Consider the following 21,945-nt stretch of genomic DNA (forward strand, 5'->3'; position numbering starts at 1 on the left):
AAGTTGCATGTTTCGACGTTACCATCTTTACGTTTGTTTCTTTGAAGTTTACCTTAAGGTTCACAGGTTTATGTTGAAACTGGAAATTTTGCGGTAAATTTTTTTAACATAATCCACCAACGTCTCCATGCGTTCCAAAACGCGTTAGTTGCTCGGTTTAAAATTTAAGGTTTTTTACCAGCTGCAACAGTTGCTGGACTCTTTTTTTAGTAATAAGCTAAGTCAGTTAGTCAGCTTTGTTAACTTGAAAATACATCCATAAGCAGAAAAGTGTAAGTTTTACGTCAGATCTGCCGATTTGGTTTATGCTGACCATAATAATTTACCCCATAAAATAAATCATAAATTTTTAGCAGTCTCCGTTGTTGTGCAGCATATGCGCATTAAATTTTGTCGTGCACATTGGTATGACTTGCCGCATTAAACTAGACTTTTGCTATTAAACTGGTATGCTTGATGACAAAGCACAAATCATGCTGAAACTTTCTTGAGTGACGGCAAATGATGTACATGATACAGAAACTCCTTGTTCCCTCGGCTGTCCAAACTGGAATGAGTTTAAATTTACACTTACAGTTGGTTGTACGAATTGTTTGTGGTCATCATCATTATCGCTACGACAAAGCAGCAATGCATATTCCGACCAATCACAAAGCAAGGACAATGCCTAATATTTATGTTCCCTATTGATTGTTTTCGTTGCCATTTGACGGCTTTTTCCGGGTCTCCTCCTTCCCAAGTAACATTTTGGGTTTTATTGCACTCTTATGATAGCATTCAAGACCAAAATTAGTCTTGAAGACCGCTATAAGAGTACAATAAAACTCACATTGTTACTTGGGTTCTCATTTTCCATTTTTCCTCTGTTAGATGCACTATTTTAGATTTAGATTTTGGTTTTCGTTGGTCGTCGGTTTTCTCCACCCGTCGACGGTAATTATTTTTATATGATTGCTCTTTCTGCTACTACTTTCTGCTACGCTGAGAAGACAGAATATTATCGACTGCGTACAAATGGTTAGACTGGAATGATCGAAACTGGATGTAAGATTATCTAATATAGGGTGTCGTGTACTGATACTTTAATTGTCAAAACTTGGGCGCAAACCGAGAGAGTGTGGGTTACTCGAGTCCCACTCAGTAATTGAACTACGCAATATATTTTTGGCCTCACATCGAAGTTTCACAATATCATCCAGTATTGCATGAAAGTTAGGATAATAACCCCTATGTCGCTATCTTAACAAGCGGGTTGCGCAGTCTTCTGTTGTCCAGCACCTCTGTGGTTCAAAGGTACACGGGTACCAGCGAGCCACATTCCCCCGCGGGTGTTGTGGGTTCGAATCCGGTTATAATCTCAGATTATAGCTTGGTTCGACTCATGCACCTTCCAGCATTGGACAAAAGGTAGGAGTCACAACGACTACTTGTTAAGCGTAGCTACCAATAAGCCCCCCCCACACCCCTCACCTTCCCGCTCTTCCTCCTCCATTCCAAAAATTTTCATTACTTTCCCCTACCGTTCCTCCATCAATCGTAGAACCACGGCACAGTGGGCAGAATCTACCGAAAAAACGAAACTTTTGTTGCCGCTGTTTTTAAGGGGTAAAAAGTAGTTTTTCGTATGTAAAAAATCACGAGAAATCGATTGGCGATGGTCTCAATGTGCAGAAATGACGGGAAGCAGCCCATTTTGCCCCATTCACCCATATTTTCTAAAAGTTTTGAAGGAATCATACACAAATTTTATCTAATTTAAGATTCTATGGTTAGAAAAGAAAAAGAATGTTAGGAAAAAGGTAATGAACAACTTTATTTTAATGCAAGATAGTCTAATGGTCTGTTTTGCCCTATTTTACTCAAGGTTTTTGTACCACAGGCAAAATGCCAATTCGGTACTTTTACCAGAGATTTTCCAGAAGGCATCCTTGTTGGGAAGGTTGAAAAAGTCAGATTAGGCCATTACAAATATATAAAAAAGTTTTTGTCCGTCCGGTGTTGGCTGAACTGCAGGGAAGGAGGGGGGAGCGAAAAAAAACAGACAGTTTTTTAATCGAGCAAAAACTACTGCGTTTTTGGCATTTTTACTTAAAGTTTAAACGTGAAAACTAAAACTATTCTTGCTTTTTATATAGCCGTTATTATTTTCCATGCTTAAAATATGAAAAGAAAGACAAAATCTAATGAAAATTTTTTTGCCCATAATCGTAAATTCCGTGTTTTGAAATTTCCATTTCTGTTTCGTGGTTAGAAGCGTTAATACTCATTGTTCGAGTTTTTTAGGCTGTTTAGCCAATTGATTGCATAAAAATATTTTGACTTATATCCGACAAATTATTTTTTTGCCCCCCGATTTTTCATGCCAATTTCAAAGGGGACGGTGAGGGGGTGACAAAAATAATTTGCAATAAATAGCCTTATTGAACAATGATCAAACTTTTCACAAAAATGCCGTGTAAGGGAATGTTTTGCCTTGTTTTACCCTACAACTTTTACTGAAATATGAGAATGTATTAATAGGAAAAGGAGCAAATGTGAAAGTGCACCGATTTCGTTCAAATTTGGAGTGTTTCTACCTAGTTAAAAAAATGTTTTTTTTTCCATGTGTGGACTCATTACTGCGACCAGTATAATTGATCTATTGTAATATCGCCCGGGTGTTTGCTGTATGACCTGCACTGCATTTCTTTTTGCTATAATCGCTATTGAGTGAGCGATATGCTTATTTAATTTATGCGTGCTTGTGTGTATTGGGATTTACCCTTCCTTCAAAGCTTGATCTCCTTTACCCACTTATTCCTCGCTACCAGCACTATCCCATATTATAGCCGTCCCTGGCGAGGACTCATTCGTACCTCTGACCAGTACACTTAACTATAGAAGGGACATTTGCACTGTTAGGAGGCTTCAGTGGGTAAATATATAGAATTCAGCATGAAGGAAGGGTATATGGAGGGGCCTGAGAATAAACCCATGCTAAAGTCACTTGACATCGAATGGCTTGATTCTACTAAGATTCGAACCCACGACCACTCGCTTGTCAAAGCAGACTCGGTAACCTTGCGGCTACGGAGCCCCCCTAAAAAAATGTTAGACTCATATTTTTTTTTATTCGACGCTTAGGGTACCCCTTTCTGAGTTAGCTTAGCCACAAAAATTGTCATGCTCTCCGATTTTATTTCATCCAAAACTTCATAAATTTTGAGGCACTTCATAATATTCATAAATTTTGAACCACTGAACCGATTTTAATGATTTTGGTTCTAAATAAGATATTTCAATCAACTTTTCAGAAAATATATTCAACTGGTAGCTAAAAGCATTCCGGACTGCGAAAACTTTGAAATTTGTATGATAGAAAGAAAGGCAAACATGATGATTTTTGAAGCCACACTAACTCAGAAAGGGTCAACCTAAGCGTCCAGTGAAAAAATATGGGTCTAAAATTTTTCGACTAGGAACAATCACATCAAATTTCAACGAAATCGGAGCACTTTCACATTTGCTCCTTTTCCTATTAATACATTCTCATATTTCAGTAAAAGTTGTAGCGTAAAACAAGGCCAAACATCCCCTCACACAACATTTTTGTGAAAAGTTTGATCATCGTTGGATCTTCTAACTTTTTCAACCTTCCCAACAAGCATAACTTCTTGAAAATCTCTGGTAAAAGTATCAAATTGGCATTTTGCCTGTGGTGCAAAAACCTTGAGGAAAATAGGGCAAAACAGGACATTACTCTATCTTGCATTAAAATTAAATTATTCATATACTTTTTTCCTAACATTCTTCTTCTTTTCTAACCATAGAATCTCAAATTAGAAAAATTTTGTGTATGATTCTTTCAAAACTATTAGAAAATAGGGCTGAATGGGGCAAAATGGGCTACTTCCTGCCACTTTTTTATTTTTCAGTCTTTCGGGACTGACTTCTGCCGCTCGAACCGAATCCTGGATTAGAAATCTTGTCTAATAATCGGTCAGAAAACATCCTTACAGTACGTGCCGTCAGCAAATTGTCGTAGAGCAAAGCTTTTTCGAGCATTTTGTCGCCACTAGATTTTGCTTCGCGTTACGGTCCGCTAACTACAACTTGTGCCTTTGAACTTCTTAAATCAGACCTCTTCTTTGCAGACATATGATTACGATAATCCTGCCATTTTTACTGCGTTTCTTGATGACAATTTCGAATTTCGTTTGAAAAAAGTTTGGTATCAGCTGCTTTTAAGACATTCCAGCGTTAAGGGACACAATTAGCATCATTTTTACAGTGCGAATTGGTTTCTGTTTCACCTAATATCTTGCAAAATAAGTAATTAAAGAAGACCATATTTTCCAGTCAGGGATTTGGTGAAATAGGAACTGATATGTGTAGTAGGGATGGAGTCTCGCAACGCTGGATTGTGGCCTTTGTATCACTGCCACTTACGAATTTTCTTTCGATGGTTACACGTTCTCCAAATTGTCGTTTCAGGACATCACACACAGAATATTTACGTAATTCAAAAATTCATATCTCATGAACCAAACAGAACTTAGTACCAACAAACAGTTTCTTATGAAAGTGTAAATAAATTTTCTTAGCATATTCACAGATGGATTACCGAGTCCGACTCTTGCTGCTGGTGGCAGAAAAAACAGAATAGAGCAAGGGGGAAAACGTGATAAAAAAATGGACAAACGAAGCGAAATAGAAGAACAGCTAGCAATAACAAAAGAAAAACGAAACAAATATCGTGACGGAATGGGACGGAAAACGGGACGTAAAAAGAGAAAGGAGTGGCAAAGAAAACAAACGGGAGAAAAAAGGGAAAACGATGCAAAAAAGAGGAGACTGAACATAAAATGAGAAAGAACGGAAGAAAAAAGTATAAAAATGAGTAAAATGAAGGAAAAACAATACACAAAACGATGAAAACTTGCAAATGCATGGTATTGGTAGCTACGCCTAACAAGTAGTCGTTTAGACTCCTACCTTTTGTCCCTTCTGGAAGGTGCATGAGTCGAACGAATCTATAATCTGAGATTATTTGTTTATTTGTTTAATTAGAATTCAACTAACAAAAATGTCTTATTGAATATTCTAAGCCATGTTCATAAAAATCTTACACTATTTAATTTTTGTACAAACTTATACGACGGTTCGTTGAACTCAAAAAGGCTTTCAACGGCGGAGAAAGTTCCCATGCAGGCCGTTATTGGTTCGTAAGATCCAAAGGTTGTCCGGTGGAATCGCGGCTGCAGTAATCCGGTCGATCGAAGTGAGCGTTGCGACGCACGAAAGTTTAAGACACTTAAGCTGTTAAGTTTAAGAACTTCATCAACTCTAGTGAGTACATGCTCATTTATTTGATAATTGTAGATGATTGGATTGGCAATGCGGTCATTACTTGACATTTCGGGATGCTGATCACAAGCCAGTTTTTCCTGCACCAGTCTACAAACAAATCTAAAAGCCTCTGCAGCCGGACACAGTCATCTATAGAAAGAATAACCGAATATAATTTCAGATCATCTGCGTACATCAGTTTACATCCCACTCCAAGCAGCGTCGCAATATCGTTGAAAAACAACACAAACAGGAGAGGTCTCTTGTTGCTGCCTTGAGGAACACCCGAGCAGTTGGTGAACTGAGAAGAGAAACAGGAGTCGAGCTGCGCACGTAGAATTCTACCGCACAAATAGGAACTGAGCCGAGCGGAATAGGAAATTCCGAGATGCGCCAAGCCGTGAAATTTTCTGCAGCAGTATTTTATGGTCAATACGATCGACCGCGGCTTTCAGATCAGTATAAATCACGTCAATATGCGATTTTTGTTCCATGTAGGTTATACAGGTGGACGTGAAATGCATTAGGTTCGTGCTTACGGACCGACCAGGCATAAATCCGTGTTGGTCGGTAGAGATATAGCATTTTGTTCTAGCGAGGATGAAGTTACTCACTACTATTTCAAACAGCTTGGATGCATCAGACAGGCTAGTAATACCATGATAGTTCCGTACATTCCGACGATCGCCAGTTTTGAACACAGGAAACATGAATGACTCCTTCGAGATATCCGGAAATTTTCCATGCTTGAAGGATTTATTGAAGATAAGCCACAAAGGCTCCACTAGCGCCACTGCGCAACGGGCAAAAACTGCAGCTGGAATACCATTAGGTCCAGGACAGCACGAACGTTTGAGTTTTTAGCAGCTGACAAAATCATAACTGAAGTTATCTCGAACGAACTTATGTCTACTAAATCAACAGGAACACCAGCAGAAGCGATCACAGCCTCAGAATCAGATGCGTATTTCGGATAATCGGATTCGAACCCACTACACCCGCCAGGGCATGCGGTTCGCTGGTACTTGTAGCTTTGAACTATAGAGGCGCTGGACAAAAGGAGACTGCAAAACCCACTTATCAAGATAGCGACGCGTCTAGTTGGGTTATAGACACAAATTGTGCCTCTTCCTCCGACTGTTATAGATAACCACCGATCGAGAAGTTTAAATCTAACTTGTTTTTACTTGCAGGACGACGACACTATGCAGGCCCTTACGACTTGCAAGGCACTACACGTGACGTTGTTCGTCTGTCAGCGTGTTAGCCGCGATTCTCAGCACGGGTTTTCGGCGGAAGGCCCATTTCTAGCACATTTCTAGCAGCATTTCAGCACATTTCTAGCAGCATTGCAGGTTAGGATCGGCTCACAATAGCGTCTGATTCTTAGTGGGTGGTTCAGCTTTACCAGAGCCGTTGCAGCTTTACCACAAACTGTGAACGGACTTTGTAGTGTTGGGCAGAAAGCTGCATCGCGTGATAGATTGGAAGGTGCCCAATGGGAGGACGTTTCTTGAATTTCTACACGAAGGTAGACCCGACAATGAGAAGGAAACGTTCCACGCGCGCGCCTTTGGAGGCTACCTACGACAGCTGCTTGCCATGCGACATCAATTATGGCTGGTTCTTCTCTACGCGGTGCAAATATCGACTCTGACCATCACCTAGTAGCAGTATATTTGCGCTCAAAACTGTCAACCGTATACCAGGTACGTAAAAGTCATCCTCCTCTGTTGAGTATTAGGCAGCTAGATGATCTAAAAGCTGCCAAGAACTACGCGCGAATACTGGGGATCACGTATATCTCGAGGACAATTGGCCAAAATGCGCTGCGCTCGCATGACATATTTAATGACTTCAAAGCAGCATATGATCCAGTCGTTTAAGACCAAATATGACAGATAATGCAAGGACAAACGCGAGTCTCCCACGGACGGTAACCGTTGACGGCGACGATCTGTATAATGCCCGGGGCTGAAAAAAAATCGCTTCTAACGATCAAGATCATAGGAGCGGTCAGATTCGAATTCATTGACTTCACTACTTGTAAACGATAAATACTTTGTCGTGGTCTGTACAGATTATGATAAACTTCATGTCAGATCATGTTCGTTGAATGATTGCGTTGAGAAACATATCAGATACAGACGATCGGTTGTGTGCATCGTATGAATGACAATACGAACAACAAGAGTGACCTTTTTCTCGCGGTTAGGTAAGATGTAACACTGTTGTCGACTGCTGAGACTGTTGTTGATCTTGTGATCAATGCTAAAAACTCACTGCTTGTCATGATCTGTACGGTTCGTGATCTGTGCGCGTGGCGATAACTCACAGATTTGGTTAAAATCACCGATTTTCCATGCCTGATATTACCTATGGCTATTTCGTTATACTAAAGGTATGGACCAAGATAGAACTACTAACAAAGTGGTTAGAAGGTATCATATGCCCTATCTATAAAAAAAAGAACCGTCGGCACTAACTGATTTTACGACTGGTCCTCGATAAATTCCGAGAATTCAACTTGCAGACTCACTATTTGTTCATAGACTTAGAGGCGGCATACGATTCAGTTAAGCCGCTTGAACATGGTTTTTCAAACCAAACTTATTAGGCAGATATGTGCTACGCTTGAAACGCTATCAAACTATAAATTTTCTCAACCTTTTAAGTTTAGTTTTTATTTTGGAAAGTTTAAGATTAATTTCGATACACTCCTTAGTTGATTGCAATTGTTAATCGAAATTCGCTTTGCTAAAGTATTCAAAAATAAATTGCGATTATTTTTAATTCATCGTTTTCAATTTTTAATACCTTGTTTCGAACCTCCAGGCCAACAGGGAAGCCAAAAAAATAGACAAAATAATTAGAAAATGAGGTTAACAATAAGAATGTTATCATATTATATTAATGTTATATTATACTAGGTCGTGTCGCGTCGCAGGTCGCTTTTACTTTGGCGGTTCCCTAAGACTAATCCAAATATATGTATTACCCAACCGTTCAAAGTCGCTTGATACATCTTCTTGCGCACTTAGGAGTTACTAGCTAGCGAAGTGAACCAATCCAAAGAAAAATCAATACTGAATTAGCCTCTGATTACGCGAACAATATTTTGGTTCGATTCGGCTGCTGGGATCTTTTGTTCGATCAGTAACAGCAGTACTATACTATGAACGAACCGCCATTAACTAAAACCATGAAGCAAGTCATGCGCTTTTCTGGGCCAGAGAGGGAACGCTAACGCACGGCGAGTGCAACGACGGGGCGGGGGTGAGCTTTTTATCTTCATCCCAGGCCTTCGTGGCTGGTCTGGTACCTCGATTTTCAGACTATAATTGTTCGTATTTCTCTTATATCGATAATTGTTTTCTCGTTTGATGCCAGCGCAATTTTGGCCGAAAATGCTGTATGAGACGACGAGTGGCCACTATTGCGCTGCAGCATGCAGCATCCAACAAAACCGCTGTTGATTTTGCATGTTGATGGTTGATCTATCGACGCTTTAAAGGTGGACATGCCCACAAAGTGTCCGAAGTAACTCATACTTACTTGCTGGTGCGCGCGATATTGTGCCATCATCGAAGGTGAGATTGGTTCATTTGAGTAATAATAATTACGGGTACTATGACGCATGATGCGCTACAAATTTGAGCCGATTTGCTTCAAACTCACCACTTCCACTGTTATTTCAGATTCGTTTTTGGCACTTCGTCTATTTCCCCTTCAGGTTTCCAACCACTTCTTGCGGCTAAAACTTGCAAATTGATCTTTTTCATTTTAAGAAGCTTCTGGCTTGTTTTTTCAATCATGGTTTTATTTTTTCAAATCTAAACGTAAAACAAAATGCAATTGTGTTACCTGAAAAACGGGAATCCTTTGTTCAATCGATTAGTTTTGCCTAGTCTAAGCATAAGTAGTACGTCCGGTAGGATAAAACAGAGGCCCTTTGTTTCGCCGGTTCGGCTGCGCTAGTAGAAGCCCACTCTTCGAACGAACCTTCGCAGGCTCAGAAAGGCGATAAAATGCACGAACAAAATCTCGACCACCATCAGCAGATAGTTCACGTAGACGGCCTCCAGCGTGGTCCGGTAGCCTGAGTCCTCGAGGACGGCTTGACCGTTCGGCAGACAGGTAGTGCTGTTTCGTCCTGACTCCGGACAGGTGATGCTACCGACCGACCGCCAGTAGTACACCGAAATGCCCTCCGAGGCGAAGAAGAAGAACGAAACGAACTTGCTGACGGGGAACGCTCGAACGTTTAGATACAACCCGCCGAGCAGGGCGTACAGTAAGAAGATTATGTTGGCATACTCGATTGAGAGTTCCACCGAACCGCAGATGCACGAGAACAGGTAGCCTGCCAATGCCAAAAGAAAAAAAAAATTAAAATGAGGAGGACTCGAAACGAAAATGTTTGGTTTAATGTGGTTTTGTCTTATGTTATGTTTTTGTTTCATTTAATACTTTCCCATTCGCATGAAAATCGGATGGACAAATGCGTTGCTGCTAATGCACTGGCTAATGGATGAATTCCGTTTTCAAATGCAGCTTTGGAAAAACCTACCGTATAATTCACCTGACTGGCCTGTGCCGTTTTTACTCGTGCAAAACTAGGATACCGGAGTGATAAAAAAAGCAAAGCAAGCAGCCACGTTTTTGTGAGAACAGGATCAATGATACTTTTTTCTAGCCCCTCTAAAGCCTATGTCACTGTTATGCACCGCGAAATTGCTAAAACGGTTTTTTTTGTTAACCAATATTTTCTCACAGAATTTGAAAAACTTCCCGAAAAACTGTTCTATATTAAAATTCCTAAGACTTGTGTTCATATGGCACTTGATTCCGGAGTAATTTGATGTTTCTTGGGAACCGCAGCATAGCTTTTCCAGCTATAATCATTCGTCAGAAATTCTGAGGTAGCGTCCGTGTCCAAAATTGATGTTATTTGATGTGTCATATCATATACATATGTTTATTTCATTTCTGAACCAAGCCCGCAGTGGATTTTAATACGTCGTTATAGGGGTCAGTCCCGGCGTAGTGGTAAGCATTCACGCCTCTCACCCGGGTTCAAATCCCAACCCCGCACAAGTCACGAATGACCCAAAGCTGGTTAAAACTTTCAACTTTGGCCAAACTTCCAATGGCATCAATGCCTAAGATAAAAAACCTAAGGCTTTCGTACTCAAATCCCAAACAAATATTTTTTTATTACTTTGCACGCGGCCGGTAAGCAGAGAACCAAGACAGCTTGTGTTATTTCAGTTAAATCTACATTTCTAGATCGCCCTGAGTCTCGTCGTCAATTTTTCAAACGACACAACAGTCATTAAAGTTACTTTTTCTGAACGAGCTACGCTAGCGTGTGGCTCTTCTTGTTCCTGGCCGTTTTTGGGGGAGGAAAAAACAGTTTTCACCGCACTACTGTCCGACATCCTCTTGACGTCTCCGATCTTTCTGAGATAACAGAAGCGTACCCGTTTTGGTGAAATGGATGTGTCATAAATACATTACTAATACCTCCAGCAGAGATGCTCCATCATCTTTTTCCTGCTGCTTGTGAGTATTTTGCTACGCGAAAATAGCACATAACGATGGGGTCAGTATGTCTAGCCTGACCGTCAAGGACCTGCTGGTCCTTGGGATCGACCGATTCAATATCTACAGAAATTTGGCCAGCTGGTTAGAGATGCCGTGTATGTAACATTTGTAGAACTGAGTCTAATCCATAACCTTTCTGAAAAGAGTACTACACTGTTTTTTTTTATTTTAGCTGTTAAAAGTCAGTAAATTTAATTATTGATAAATGAACGTTCGTCTTCCAATTAAAAACTTACACCATTCTACTTCGTAAATACAACAAATAAAACAGCACTCTATTCAGAAAGATAGTAGATTATACCCAACCGAATAAATGTTACAGACATGACTTCTACAGATTTTGCTTCTATGAGGCAGTACAGTCCAATGAGCGTACCTTGGTCCTGACCCCTGCAGTTCACAGTGGTCCAAAAGGGCGAAAAGCGGAACTTTTTTCCTAGTGTCTTTTGCTTTCATTTTATCATTTATGGTCTTCAACACTTTTGTTCGTATGAATATCCCCCTTAATCTAAAAGTTCGTCATTGCTTACTATAATGAAAATAAAAAAATAACTTTTTTGTTTTGGGAAATATAGACATAATTTCTTCGGCAAAGTTGTAAATATTATGAAAACAAACAACTTTGCTGAAGAAATAAAATTATTATCTTTATCCAGTGCTCAACTATAGAGCATATTCTTTAAAACATCTTTAAAAATACTTAGTTTAGTACATACTTAGTTTCAAATCTCTCGGACCTTTATTTGCTGAGTTATCGCATATTCAAGCTTTAAATTTCCATAGCTTCACGAGCCCATGAGGTAAAATGGGGCAAGCGAATTTATGAAATCAGCGCTTCATCTTAAAGCTTAAGTCGAGTACTATAAATTTGTATGGGTTACGCTTGTCCCCAACCGCCGAAATGAGAGTACGGCAAGCATTCGTTGTATGTGTTTCGCGCTCGCTAAAGGCTCGATACACGTCCATTTTTTTGTGTTTGCTAAAGAAAACAACTTTGCTAAAGAAATGACATTTTTATTCCTATCGAGTGCAGAGCTATAGAGCATTTTCCTTGGAAATTATTTAAAAATTAGTTTTTCATACCTAGCTTATGTTGGTTGTATTTTACAGCTTAGGGAAAACTAGGATCTTTCCTTGCAAATTTATCGCTTTTGGCTCGTGAAATTAAAAATAATGCTTAAATAAGCGATAACTTTGTAAGAAAGTTCCCAGAGATTTGCAATCTTCTGCAAAAATGTGTATTTTGAGTCCTACAATAATCGCCCAGAACCATGCATTCTTGTAAAATGCAACCAACATAAGCTAAGTATCGAAAACGAATTTTTAAAGAATTTTCAAAGAAAATGCTCTATAGCTCTGCACTCGATAGGAATAGAAATGTCATTTTGTTAGCAATGTTTTTTACCTTTATATTTTCCATAACTTTGCCGAAGAAACCATGTGTCCATCTACTAACACAAAAAAATGGACGTGTCGAGCCTTTAGCGAGTGTGAAACACATAAAACGTATGCTTATCGTACTATCATTTGGGTGGTTGAAGACAACCGGAACCAATACAAGTTTATAATATTCGACTTAAGCTTCAAGATGAAGCGCTGATTTCATTAATCCGCCTGCCCCATTTTGCCCCATGGGCTCGTGAAGCTATGGAAATTTAAAGCTTGAATATGCGATAACTTAGCAAGTACATGTCCAAGAGATTTGCGGTCTTCTGCAAAAATGTGTATTTTAAGAGCTTCGATTATTGCCTAGAACATTGTATTCTTATAAAATGCAACTAACAAATGCTAAGTATGAAAAACCAATTTTAAAAGAAATTGTAAAGAATATGCCCTATAGCTCAGCATTGGATGAAGATTGAAATTTAATTTCTTCAGCAATGTTGCTTGTTTTCACAATATTTACATCTTTGCCGAAAAAACTATTTCTATATTTCCCAACACAAAAAAGTTATTTTTTTATTTTCTTTATACTAAGCGATGACTAACTTTTGACAGTTTTAGATTAAGGGGGATACTCATACGAACAAAAGTGCTGAAGACCATAAATGATAAAATGAAAACAAGAGACACTAGGAAAAAAGATCCACTTTTTGCCCTTTTGGACTACTGTGCAGTGGCCAGCTTTCATATGCGAGTCTGTATATGCTCTCGATGCTGTACGCAATTGGTTATTAGGTTATTTCGAATTCCTGGATGGGGTTAAAGAAATCTCCAAGTGAAGTGTCGAGTTTTCTTATGCTGCTCAAAAGTTCACTTTATAAACACCAGATCCTAAACTGTTCCTCCTTTAATTCAAGATTCCGCCGCAGTGTGGTATGCTGGTTCTTTTTATCTATATAAGCTAATCGCCATCTAAATTCCTAATAAACGTCATCGTGATCCATATATCTTCATCCCCGCTCCTGTATATTTTATCTAAATCTATTGGAATGTAAATTTTCAATGCAATTTACTGATGCTGAAATTCATATCGATTTCGACAGGAAATATATTTATCTTCGACAACTTTGAAATGCATCATAAACATTACTCAATGGATGTATCATGTATGCACATACAAAGCTCCAGTGCTATGTCATTGATATTTAATGGCCCTTTGAAAAAAAATTGTTACCAACCTAGTGTTTTTGTCTAGACTCATTATAAATGAGGTCAAATATTGAATTTATTTCTTATTTTTTACGGTATTTTTAACGGAGGGGACGATAGAAGAAAGTAATAAAACAAAGGTGTTCATAGTATCTAAACTAAATGGGACAAGGCGTTAAGGGAAGGGAATTAGGGAAAGCGAAAAATTAAGTAAGGGAAGGTCATTGAAGCAACGCTTAATGACTCCTCCCCATTAGGTATGTGTATCGTTCCTCTTTATCCATTCGATCAGCGGATCCACCAGCTTGGCTAAAGAGGAACGATACACTTACCTAATGGAGGGTCATTAAGCGAAGGTCCAATGACCGTCCCTTGCCTAACTTTCTGCTCTTTCGCCTTCACGTCTTATCCCATTCTGTTTGGATACTATAAGCACCTTTGTTTCATTACATTCTTCTACCGTCCCCTCAGTCAATTAAATAAACTACCGTTTTAAAAGTTAAGTTTATTACTGTACATTGGTTCAAAATAAGTCATGTTTGATAACGTTATACATTGCTGTTACCGATTATAGCATCACACTTTTCAGAGCTCATAAAAATCACTGACGTGCACAGATACAAGCAGGAGATGGAGCATTGACCTTTCGACAATTTATTAACTTAAAAACTCCGAGCTTCCACCCCTAGATTTTTTAAATTAAAAGCTATAGGCAATTCGGTGCCACGTGCCACAGCTTGGTCAACTCATCTTACTTACTTTACTTTAACCAATCAGGTATCAGGTATCAGCATCTTTGGCTCGAGTAGCACGTTCCGCACAATCATGTGGAAGATTTGTGCCTTGCCCATCTTGCCCGTGTCATCATTTACCTGATGAGGACGGGAAGGAAAACAGGAGGAATAGGAAGAGGTGGATGAGGAATTTGGACAAACACAAACATATATATACCGAGAGATTTTTGTACCCCCGAGGAGATACTGCAATCCTATCAAAAGTACACCCCCTGGGGGGTATACTCATGATAAATAAGAGCTTATAGCTCAATACCGCTTTCGGTAAGAAACATCAAAATGTATCGTAATTTTAGTTTCCTAAAATCCGATTCATTTAAGACGTAGGATCCAAAGATCCTATGACGCAATTGTGCTACTGCAGGACAGTTGCAAATTACGTGATATGGTGTACCGTAGTCGGACTTTGACCAAACTCGTGTTTTTAGTCTTTGACTTTGAAATGCGGTCAGGCATTAATATCAATATTTTTTTTTTTTTGAAACGATGGTTCTACAATTGATGGAAAGACGGTAGGGGAAAGTAATGAAAATTTTTTGGGAATGGAAGGGAAAGAGTGGAAAGGAAGGGGAGGGGGGCAAATAGGTAGCTACGTTTAACAAGTTGTTGTAACTCCTACCTTTTGTCCAATGCTGGGAGGTCCATTCGACCTATGAACCGTCCAGCATTGGACAAAAGGTAGGAGTTACAAGGGGGGGCCCTTCCTTTCCACTCTTCCCCCCCCCATTCCCAAAAAATTTTCATTACTTTCCCCTACCGCCCCTCCATCAATTGTAGAACCATCGTTTCAAAAAAATATTACTTTACTTTACTTTAATGGCCGACAATCCATATTAGCGGATCCTAGCCGAATTAGTAATTTCCAGAATTCTCGGCTTTGGGCTGCCAGTCTCCAGCCACCTTGCACTCCTGCTGCGCGTACATCTTCCTCGATCGCATAAAGCTTGCTACAGATAGTATTGGAACAAAAACAATTCCGAGTTCAAGATTCTTTTCTTACACAAATGTAGCATTTTCTTGACACGTTAAAGAAAAAATATGGTTAAAATTACTCGTCACGGTTTCGAAGGAATTCTCGAACTTTTCCTGTAATATGACAGCTTGCCAAATCTGGCCAAAACAGCACGGGATGGTGGTGGGATCGAATGAACGGCAAATTTCGTTTTTGGAGACACTCCTTTTAGTACAGTTCCGACGACATTGTCTTATTTGTAACGAAAACTTTCGTTTTTCTGCCACAGCTGCAATTGCCCTGCCAAATCATATATTTTCGTGCAAATTTAATTTTACTTGGAACATCCCTTGGAACAAAATTTCATGTTGGTAGTGTTTATGATCAGTCGGATTCTCGCAGATTCTCTTTTGAAAGGCACAAATGCCTCTGACGCTTGATTTTGATTTCTCTAGTGTTGAAAGACACACTTTTATTAGCTTGGTCGGAAACCCGTGTTCAAGCATTATCTGCCATAATTCATTTCTTTTTACTGAATCGTACACTGCCTTAAAATCCTCAAAACAGATGGTGAGTCCGCAAGTTGTATTCCCGAAATTTGTCAAGGATTTGACCGCAGTCGATCTTCCTTCTCGAAAACCACACTGATAATCGCCGGATTCTGATAACGGTCTCATTCTGTTAAATAGAATACGGGAGAGTACCTTATAGGTGGAATTTAGATGTGTTATGCCCAGATAGTTATTACAATCGAAACGGTGTCCCTTCTTATATATCGGCGAAATGAGAAGGCATTTCTTCTTCCATCCAGATTTTTTCGATCGTGGCATGGATTGCTTTGTGCAGCTCACTCACCATTTTCAAAAGTTCGACCGGAGTTCCGTCCATCCCAGCAGCCTTTCCATTTTTAAGCTCTTTGATCACCTTTCTAACTGCAACTAGCGTGGGTGGCTCCACAGGTTGATCATCTTCCTCAATTCGTATTCTGTGTCTGATGCTTTCTCCATTTTCTGGCAGCCACCACAACCTTGTCAGTCAACAGGTTTTCATCCTTGTCGTTGCACATCACTGGCATTGGGATGCTCTTATTCGCCGTGATTCCGCATTTTCTTCCACTACGGATGCTTCCAGCTCTGTAGTCTAATGCTCCTTGAGCCCCCTTCGATCACTTGGACTACGGTTGAATGTGCGATTCCGAGCTGTTTACCGATTGTTCGATAAGAACCCAAAACTTTTGTGATTCGTAGTACTTATGCTGAAAAAACAGTGAAGCAGGTACGCTCGATGGTTTGTTCGTACTGCCAGCCAGCCACGTAGCCAGAAGTGGGGGCCAGGAGCCCTATCTTGGCTCCCAATACATTATATGCATATCTTACTGCTTATAAATATAATACATCACAATACATTTAATGTATTGTAGTTCTAAACGTAAAAATATGCATATAAAACAGTTAAAATCAAAATTGGGCCCCCTGCCCCCCCCTTCTGGCTACGTTGCTGCTGCCAGCTCCACCCCGTAGCGTTGAAGTTGGACATCGTGAGGCACTGAGGAGCATCCTATCCCTTCTGGAAAAAGACGAGTATGTCTAACAGGACGTAAAGTGGTGCAACGGAACATGAAGAGGAAGACCAACAGCTGGATGGCTTCATTATTTTACGTCTTGGGTGGCCAAAAAGTGAAGAAGTATCTGGTTAAAGTGGTAATTTTTAGGCGAAAGCGTCAGTCGAGGTCGGTCGTATCTGAGCAACCAAACTTCTGGGACAAACTCAGCGGCTGAAGGTACTGGTGAAAAACGTCGTTACATAATGGATCAAAAGACCTACTTGACGCTAGACGACAGGGACTGTAATAAAAGAGTTCGAGCACCATTTGTTGACAGACAGAATCTGCATCGGAAGGAAACCGAAAGCCGGTAACTGCAGCGAGGGCAAAAAGGGTAGTCAGCACTTTTGAGCGAACCGTTAGTCTCCCTAAACATCTGCTGCTTTTTTATAGCAACATCCCTACTAGCACGGTTATTATTATTATTATTATTTAACTTAATTCCAACCGACCATAATGGTCTAAATGAAATATTGTGGCTGGGAAAAGCCACTTTGAGTAGAATTAACTATTCATCCTCAAAGCGTCATAAAAACGCAGCATCTTTTAACAGCACAAATTACAAAATATAAAATAATTACAAATTACAGATCAACACCGTAAATCATGTCGACAATCCTGCAAGCAAACTTCAATTGAAGCTGGTAATTGTTTCAGCTGACGGCGCCGAAAGTCGGGCACGATTTTCCTATGTTACACTAGATTACATTTACATTAAAGGATATATGTAAATCATTTTCAGTTCATTTGCAATCAAAGTTTCTAGCCTTTTACCAAATATTTGATAGACAAGTACAAAATAAACTTTAAAAGCTATCGTTACGATGTAGTGAAACCTGCCTCGCCGATGCAGATTGAAGCTGTTTTAAAGCGGAGTGGTGCTCTGCACCAGTTGATACCAAAACTTCATTTCTTCATTGATTTGTGACGATTTGCAATTGAAGGTTGTTAGAGCCTTTGTTCGCAATTCATAAATCGTGCCCATAAAAATATTTTTTACCAATAAAATTACATATAGCAATTCGATAAAAAAAATCAGTAAAAGTCTACTCTCTGGGTGGAGAAAGTTAGCAAACCGTGGAATCTTTTTATAATTTCGTTAAAAAGATAACTTTAAATCAGTTTATCCGGAAAAATCAAGAAATTTAAATTTCTTTTTTTGGAGAAAATACGTGACTGTTATTTTCTATGATTTTTTAATCTTTCACTACTTCTTAAAAGATTAAGCTATTTTTATAAACCATGTTTTTACTTTTAACACGCTTTTTATTTCTATTTTAGGTTTGTGTGACGTCCAAAGGGGGTGGGGGAGGTTGAGTTTTGTGACACAATCGGACAGAGGGGGGAGGGGAGGGTCTAAAAAAGCAGAAATTTGGTGGACGTCATGTTTGAATCGTCAAACGTGTGCAAGGGGGGATAAGTCAGTTATAAATAACAAAAATAGTAAAGGTCCTAGAGTGCTACCCTCGGGTATTCCTGAACCATTTCCGAACCAGTCAGACTAACATGCACCTAATTTCACAGCCATTTTACGGTTTTGTAGATAAGAGACAAGCCATGTTACAAACGTTGTTGAAACTCCCAGTTTATCAAGCTTAGCTAGTAGAATACTATGATCAACCTGATCTAGCTGGTCCATAGTTCGCAAGCACAAAGAAGTAAAATCGAGCAAATTTGTAGAAACCGATCTACCGGGAAAAAATCCATGCTGTGATGTGGATATATAGTTTTTCACGTGAAATAAAAGATAATTGTAAACAATTATTTCCAAAATCTTCGAGCAAGCACAAAGAGACGTAATTCCTCGATAGTTTTCCACGGTACGCTTATCACCTTTCTTGAAAACCGGACGACTTCCAATGATTGGGAAATTGCTGGCTATACAGAGAGATATTGAATATTGCAGCAATCGGTGATTTTAAGACATTGCCACATTTCTTCAGCAGTACAGCAGGAATACCATCCGGGCCAGGGCTGTAGGACCGTTTCAATTTACAAAAAGGCCACGTAAACTTCATCTTCAGTCACCGTAAAAGTTGTGATCCCAATCTCGTTGCTGGGTGCCAACCTCAATGCTTTGACGATACTATCATCTTTGGCAGGTTCACTGTTGAAAACTCCCGAGAAATGAAACGGTTGTTACAAAGTAGTTGTGGTAACTGAATTATGACTAATTTTAGTCGTAAATCGGTTGCTTCAACAAAATGGGGTGCTACTTGGGATGATAAACTTGGGATTGCGGATAAATTGGGATAAATGCATTTATTCTTAAGGGAGTATATTATACTTGATTCCCATGTTTGGATGATAGGCTTTTGATCCCATTTTTTTTCTATTTTTGTGACCTTTCGGAAAAGCTTTGTCGACAAATTTGACAAACTTTCGAATTAGCTGCTTGGATCTTACACATGAAATTTGTGTTATTGATTTTAAACTGCAATTAAATGTAAACTATATCTAATTATCCTACACAATCAGTGTTATAAACCGATAGCGTGCTGCAATCAAATAGAGCCTTCATTTGGTGACACAAAAGATGTATCGTATATTATATTCAACAACATAGTAGATCATAATTAGCTCTACAAGTGTTCCATACAACAATTTTTAAAAATTTTGCTTCACTGAATTGATATTGATAGATTATCTTTCACCAGCCGGTGAATAGACGGTTTTAGCACAATCCAAATAGACGCAACAGTGAGGACAGAATGATACGTAAATTATTGATAATTTAATAGTGTAAGTATACATATACGTCAATATTTGACTAATAAGCGAAACAATCAGGATCATCGAGTTTCATTATCACGATCGTGAGGTAAAAGTGCTTTGCACATCGGAGCGAAAGTCGGGAAAACTCCAACCTGACCGATCAATCAAATCATCATCGAACATCGTCCCCCACGGTAGAGAAAGCAAACGTGAAAGAGCACGCGATCGATGTGCAGAAGTGTTATTCTCCTATAAACGTATACAATACCTACGTACATACCGTAAGCGACGGCCAGCAGGCTGGCGAACGAGCAGACGGTGGCCATCCCGAGGTAGGTGGCAAATCCGGTCGCAAACTTTACGCTGCCGTAGATGATTCCGACGAACAGGAACGATTCGAAGAACGCTTTCGGCACCGTCAGCAGCGCCTTGTGGGCGTAGTATGCCGACAGGCGGTACGTCCTTTCGCCCACCTCCCGGCGCAGCAGGGGCAGCTCCTGGGGGAACATATAGAACACCGCGTAGCTGATGGTGTACAGCAGCTCGCAGATCATGAGGAACAGTGCCCCACGGATGTCCTGAATTGCCGTCTGGTTGGTCGGGGTGACTTGAAAGTAAAGTGTCGAGATGGTTACGCTGGTAATCTGAAAAGCAAAATAATTAATCAATAAATGTAAAATTATAAGTTTTCGAAAGGAGCTTACTAGGAACAACATTGTCACTGTCACATACTCTCGAATGCTGCGTGCACTATCAATGATGCCACGGTGCAACAGCAAGCTTAGTTGTGTTAACCAGCGTGATTGGTGATTTTTTCTAATACAAAAGTAAAGTGGAAATTAGCTACTTGTCACCAGGATGGAAACTAAATTATACTGACTTGACTATTTTCCTAACTACATCACATTGAAGATTATCTAGCGTCGAGCACTTTTCCGTTATATTTCTAGAGTGAAACTCTTGTATTAGCCTTCGTCGAGCTTGTTGGGCTAAACTAAGTGCAGCCTGATTTTCGGTATCACAAACTAATTTAAAATAGTGGTCAGCAGGATTAGAATTCAGTGGCAGTGGACACTGAATGCTGCATTTTAAAAATTTGATGTCAAATTCAAGAAATTCTGTATTAAAGGAACAAACTCAACCCTTCGAAAAATGTCCTAGCTCCCGACGTAGGTCCCTGAAAGGTAACCCGTCCTTGCCGTAGTAGTATAACATCACTGAAACACTCGAAAACAGCCGATGTTGGATGGTGAATGGTGCAAATCACAGCTTTGCTATGCTTCGTAGCCAATGTGTGCAGGGACTTCAGTACGGACAGTGCGCTGAAACTGTCAAGTCCGGTGGTTGGTTCGTCACAGAACAGTATAGGCGGTCCCGTCAACAGTTCTCCCGCCAAATTTACCTTTTTCCGTTCACCACCGGACAGATGCGAGATCCTTGTGTGTTCACAATTCTCTAAATTCAGCTCGTTGATTATGGTTCGCATTTGTGCCGGAGGCACTCCCTTCAGCTTCGACTGCAAGCAAACGCTACATTGTTGTTAATCAAAACCAACTTATCAGCGGATTTTTTTTTCTAAACGACCTACCACAAATGTAAGATGCTCTCGTACTGTTAACGAATTGACGGAAATCTCAAACTGGGGCACGAAACCCGACAAGCGCTTCATCTCGGATTGACCCACAAGCAGCCCGTTAACGAACACTTGGCCCTGGACGTAATCGGCAGTCATGCGCATCGACAAAGCGGCCAACATTGTTGTCTTCCCTGATCCGCTACAAATTAAGTAATAGTTGATTGCAAAACTTACACCATTTGTTTACTATACATCCTACCAACCTTAAACCCATAGCGGCCATTAAATCTCCTGATCGAAGCGCGCCGTTCGCTGCAAAAGATCAACAACACAAACAATTACTATACGGTTACTTGATAACGAGAGTGAGCGAAAAAACCCGTTACCATCTTTCAAAATATAATTCTTTTCCTTGGGTTTACTTCGAAACTTCCAAAAACTCTGATCACTGGCTACGCTCACGGAGAGGTTTCTCCACTGCAGCAGAACTGACGAGTCACCGGAACTTGCGCCAGCTGCCTGAGTCAGATCCAGGTTTAGCGTCATCGCTTTGCTTTGTTTTCACGGCACCAATCAGAAAAACACGGCTCAGGATCGCGGCATGTCTTCACGTTGGAAGGGAGATAATGTGACTAAACGATTATGCACAGCCTTTCTAAATTCGTAAAGACGCTTCTCTCCGAACTGACGAATGAACGAACGAATGACTATGAGGCTGCGAGGATCTCTGTTGATAACGCTCGGCCGAACAAGGGATGTGCAGGTTTTACAAAAATTA

At 40.0% G+C, this 21,945-nt stretch overlaps 1 protein-coding gene across 1 annotated transcript; it reads right to left on the reverse strand.

Annotated features, from left to right (window-relative positions):
* Nucleotides 1-9,226: 9,226 nt before the first annotated feature.
* Nucleotides 9,227-21,713, reverse strand: LOC128736733 (protein brown). The gene is made up of 8 exons (XM_053831219.1): nucleotides 21,554-21,713; nucleotides 21,431-21,479; nucleotides 21,180-21,366; nucleotides 20,734-21,107; nucleotides 20,472-20,672; nucleotides 20,296-20,407; nucleotides 19,872-20,235; nucleotides 9,227-9,691 (listed from the first exon to the last, which is right to left on the reverse strand). The coding sequence occupies exons 1-8, from the start codon at nucleotides 21,711-21,713 to the stop codon at nucleotides 9,303-9,305; spliced, it is 1,836 nt and encodes a 611-aa protein (XP_053687194.1). The 3' UTR covers nucleotides 9,227-9,302.
* Nucleotides 21,714-21,945: the final 232 nt, after the last annotated feature.

Source organism: Sabethes cyaneus, chromosome 2 (genome assembly GCF_943734655.1).
Source record: "Sabethes cyaneus chromosome 2, idSabCyanKW18_F2, whole genome shotgun sequence".
Classification (NCBI taxonomy): Eukaryota; Metazoa; Arthropoda; class Insecta; order Diptera; family Culicidae; genus Sabethes; species Sabethes cyaneus.